The following is a 5,000-nucleotide window of genomic DNA, read 5'->3' as shown; positions in this document are numbered from 1 at the left end:
CACACGCCTCTCCATCTCCTCCTCTCCTCCTCCTCACCTTCATTACATCATCGATCGGCTTCTCGTGCATCGAGTCCACGCGTCAGTTTGCCTTCGTACACGTCCGCGTCCCGACACTCTTCTAGTTCCTTTTTAAAATCACAGCCATGAAAAGAGAAGAGAATAAATAAATAAACACCACCACCATTTGTTGATTTTTACTTTTTCTTTATTTTCTTTATTTGGTCATATTTTCTAAGTGTATTTTCAATAACGAGAAACTCTTTTCCTCCCGACGCGGGTATGGTGATGGTGTGGTCTAATTGTACCTTTTTTCGGGAAACAATACTGTATATTCTTCTGCCTTTAACAGTCTTAATTATTTTACCTTCTGGAGAACTTGATGGAAGAACAACCCTGTAAGACACATGGAGTATGTTTAAAAAAAAAAAAAATTTAAAAATGAAAAAAAATAAAAAAGCCAAAAAATAATAAAATAATAATAATAAAAAAATACACAGAATAATATTTTGCAACATGTATCATTCCAATAAAGTTTTAATTGTTAAAATGACGCAAACAAACGTGGGTCCTGTTTTGTTTAATACCGAACCTTTTTTGGTGTGTGTGTGTGTGTGTGTACTAAGTGGGAGGACATGGATGTTTTGCTTAGCCTACACAAACACATTAAATATGTTTGTATTGAAATATCTGTGACGTGTGCGCTGCTCATTTGTCGATCCCGTGCTGTATTTTTATTATTCCCGTAAACGGTTTGCAGCTGTCTCCGGCGCTGACGTCACACCACGTGGGGGCGCTGTTAGCGCTAGCGCGGTTACAAGGGCGGGGACAAATAAAACAATTTCAATGGTCTCAATTTTGCTCTTAAAAACAAAAGCGCAGGAGCGACGTTTCTCGTTTTTGAGCGTCATGTTAACGAGCGACGTCGGAGCAAAGCGCTGGACTCAAAAGTCCCCAGAATGCAACGCAGCGGAGATCCGGTTTGGCCGCGTGGCGATCTGCGAGACGACGAGCGCAACGGTGTTGGCGTGAAATTTAGTGCTTTGTTACGGACGAGGAGGTGGACGGACTGAAGGACTAAAGCGCCGCCGCAGCGCATCGCTCTCTGGCGCCGCGATCGGCGGCGTGGGTGACGTCAGAAACCGAAGTGAGAAGAAGTTTAAAACTAAAAACCCGAGTTGGAATTCTGTTACAGAAATACATTCTGGACGCAGTTTAAGAGCGTATGTTAATTATAAAGATGAATATGTAAATTGCTTAGGGTGGAGTTTCTTTAAATAACCTAAGCGCGTTGGTAAATCACTAAACTAGCTGGTTCTGGTTTACTCGCGACGTGTCCGACCTGATCAAATAAATTCTGCTAAATTTATCCATAACGTCGTTTAGAGTGAACTTGAATGTGATTAGAGTTTGATTAGAAGTTTGACAGGTGGCGTGTTCACGTTCCGGTTCAGGCCCTCCATCACACCTGTATGTGCTTGTTGAACATCTCATTCCAGATGTAGTCTGTCTCTACTGTTAGAATGCGCTCCGCTCTTCCGGGAAGGCTTTCCGATAGATTTTAGGGCGTGGCTTTGGGGATTTGTGTTCGTTCAGCTATGAGAGCGTTAGCGAGGTTGAGTTCAGGCGCTGATGTTGGGATGGTGACAAGACTCCAGTTCATCCTGAAGGTGTTCAGTTGGGTTGAGGTCAGGGCTCTGTGCAGGCCACTCCCGTTCTTCTACCTTCTTCTGACATTGACGCACCATAGCGGTGTCCCAAATAGCATACTACACACCGTGCATTTACACTACGGTCTAGTGTGTGAATGTTAGAAGGGTAGTATCGTCTAAATTTTTTCTTTTTTTTTTACTAACTGGAAGTATAAGCCGTTTCCCAGGCGATGGCACGTCATGACGTCAAAAACACGTGTCATGTGATGCTGCTAGCGTTAGCAGAATGCCCAGAGACGACAAACCGGACAACAAAACCAGCACCCGGTAGCCCCTCCCCTCTGCCGCTTCGTCATCAAAGCTGCGACCATTGACTGCGTGAAGCGTCTCAAGGTGTGGGGACCGTAGTATGATTAGAAAATAACGCACGTGTGTGTAAATTTCCTAATAATTCAACGTTCCGGAGTCAATTTATTCCTTAAATGGCGTAAAACAGTGCACGAGTATGCGATTTGGGACGGAGCTCGGTGTGTGTACGGAGGTATCATCGCGCTGGAACAGGTTTTGGGTCTGTTAGTTAGTTCCAGTGAAGGGGGACAATACAGTACGGACGTCCTGTACAAACCGTGTGCTTCAGGCGTTGTTGGAAACGCGTATAATCTCTGAGCAGAAGATATATCGTCTGGTATAACTTATTAAACGTCTCCGCGTATCGTGCAACAACACTGGGATTACCGCGATGCCGAAATGTTCAAAAGAACCGCTGCGGAGCGTCGCACATACGCGTTTCCACCTTAAACGGAGAGTCTTTGTGGCGCGCGCGCGAGCGAGATCTCTTCCGTTCCACCTTAAGCGCACGATGCGAGCCAACGCACGCGTACAGTAGCCGTAGCTAATGTTTCCGTTCTTCTCCAACACACACACACACTCACACACTCGGTCTGTCTGTGCGCGTGTGTGCTTTCTGCAGGATTCAATAATCAGCTCGTCAACGAATTAGTTAAATAAATAAAGTTTGTTGTTTGTTTTGGGGTGGATCATGTCGGAGCCGAGGTACCGCGAGTGGATCCTGGACACGATCGACTCGCTGAGGTCGAGAAAAGCGCGACCGGACCTGGAGCGGATCTGCCGGATGGTCCGCAGGAGACACGGATCAGAGCCGGACAGGACGTGCTTGGAGCTGGAGAAACTCATCCAGGAGCACGCGGTGCTCAAAGTGAACTACAAGGGCTCGGTGTCGTATCGCAACGCGGCCAAAGTGCAGCGCGGCAGGCGGAGGAGCGAGCAGGCGGCCGGCAAGAAGTCCTCCTCCTCCTCCTCCTCCTCATCTTCTTCCTCTTCTTCTTGCTCCTCCGCCGCCTGTAACGTCAAGCGAGCTTCTCCGGCGGAGCTGAACAACAGCGACAGCGCGCAGGGTCCCGCCGACGACGACCCGATGGAGGACATGGAAGTGAGTCTCCACACACACACATACACACACACACACATACACACACACTCTCCAGAGAGTCTCACTCACGCCTGTGCTGTGTGTGAGGTGTAGGGTTTATTTAGATTTTTTAAACACTGAGTGTTGAGTTTCCGGTTTAAATCGCCTTTAATCTCCACAGCGACTGAATTTTACAAGTTGAAAGTTTTGTTTTGTGTGGAAAAGAGCGATGTCGCGAAAAAGCAAGTGCAACACACACACACACACACACACACACACACACACTGCCGCAGACGGGGAGCGGCGGTGGCTAACCTGGCTAGCTACCACCAACTGAAGCTGTTTGTTTGTTTTCTAACGAATTATTTTTTTTTTTTTTAAATGGAATTTCAGTTGAAGTTTGAATTTTTTAAACATTTTCCGTTAAAGAAAAAAAATAAAAATAAATAAAAAGTCGGTTAAGGCTTTGACCCGAAGAGCTTAGTGATGCGAGGGGACGCGTGCGCGCTCGTGACGCGTAAACTAGAAAGGTCGCTCTCTTTTTATTTATTTATTTATTTATTTATTTATTTATTTTAACGCGAATGAGAGGAGCGCGAGCTACGAGGAGAGAAGCTCGTGCCGTCGTTAGTGTCGGCGGTTGAAGAAAGCTGTTAAAAAAGTGGTTTTTAGTGTCGTTAGTGTTGCGGTTCAGAAGGAACTCGGGGGATATTTGGGATGGATTGTGTGTGTGTGTGTGTGTGTGAGAGAGAGAGAGTTATTCGGGTGTTTTAATCAGACATGACAAAACAATAAATAAAAAAACCCTCGTGACTCGATGATTAAACTATTCTACAGTCGGCGGTAGAAGAAGGAAAAAGGGGGCGTGGCTATAGAAACTGCGTTCATCATTTTACTGCGCGTTCAGGTTTTAAACGGCATTTTTTTCCGTTGGCCACGTTCAAGCTCGCGCTGTGTGTGTGTGTGTGTGTTTCTCGCTTCACTTCCAGTGGCGCGCGCGCCTCAGAGCGCGGCTGTGGGCGGGGCTTCCACACGGAGTCCGGCGCGCCGAGCGCGGGCTACGTCGCGCGCTTTCTTCTCGTCCGCCATGTTGCCAGATTGTAAAAATTTCAACCGCCATTTTCTGCTTACGTGCTAGTTCGGGATTTTGTTGTTGTTGTTGTTGTTGTTGTTGTTTTGAACCATTGGTGTCCATGGAGGTTCTAAACCGTCCCAAATGAATTTTGAGACCGTGTTCTAGATTAAAATCGTTTTGTGAACCTTGAAAGTTCGTGTGTGTGTGTGTGTGTGTGTGGTGGGGGGGTTGTTTCAAAATAGAGCAATAAACTCCGAGCCATAAACTCAGTGACTGATAAAATGCGTGTGTTTTGATCAGTGCTGCAGATATTCGTATCTGTATTCGCATTTAATGCTGCCCTCGACTTCTGTGGGGAGTATCGTAATTACGAGGTGATCGCACTTGAACGCTGCATCAAACAGCCCTATTCGGATGGGATTAACTGAGAAAATGACCCGCTGAATTACCTACTGTTTTTCGCCAGACTCGGTATCGTCTGACCGTTTCAGTCCTGTCCGGATACACACGTCCGTGATTTTCTACACAGAACTGTTCCCAGCGTGAGGTTTTGGGAAAAATTTTTTTTGACTGCTATTACTTGCCGTATTTAGTCTCACAGATAAGGGCTGGACGATATATATCGATATACTATCAATATCGTGATAAATTACTACGCGATACACTTTTCTGAGATATTGTCGGTATGGTGATGTGTTTTGTTTCATTTACTGGTGTTTCGCAGACTGTTTGTTAGCTATATTATATTGTAATATGCGTCGTGTGTCATAGAAATGTCTTGAAGTATAACGATAGGATATTTTTGTCATGTCACCCAGCCCGATCGTAGATCCTCCCTCTGATA

General features: G+C 45.9%; 2 protein-coding genes across 4 annotated transcripts in view; both read left to right on the top strand.

Annotated features, from left to right (window-relative positions):
- Positions 1 to 553, top strand: part of prkacaa (protein kinase, cAMP-dependent, catalytic, alpha, genome duplicate a) — a 27,064-nt gene extending 26,511 nt beyond the window's left edge. For all 3 annotated transcript variants that reach the window (XM_053612487.1, XM_053612489.1, XM_053612488.1), the window contains exon 10: positions 1 to 553. This exon is cut by the window's left edge and continues 3,242 nt beyond it. The gene's annotated coding sequence lies outside the window, so the exon portion shown is untranslated.
- A 1,835-nt stretch (positions 554 to 2,388) lies between these two features.
- The window catches only part of samd1a (sterile alpha motif domain containing 1a), a 12,574-nt gene continuing 9,962 nt past the window's right edge, over positions 2,389 to 5,000 (top strand). Inside the window, exon 1 of the mRNA XM_053612486.1 lies at positions 2,389 to 3,102. Coding sequence (XP_053468461.1) covers positions 2,692 to 3,102 — 411 coding nt within the window. The 5' untranslated portion in view covers positions 2,389 to 2,691. The remainder of the gene's footprint in view (positions 3,103 to 5,000) is intronic.

The sequence above is a fragment of the Ictalurus furcatus genome, chromosome 24, assembly GCF_023375685.1.
Source record: "Ictalurus furcatus strain D&B chromosome 24, Billie_1.0, whole genome shotgun sequence".
Taxonomy (NCBI): Eukaryota; Metazoa; Chordata; class Actinopteri; order Siluriformes; family Ictaluridae; genus Ictalurus; species Ictalurus furcatus.
This window is presented reverse-complemented; position numbering and strand designations above follow the sequence as displayed.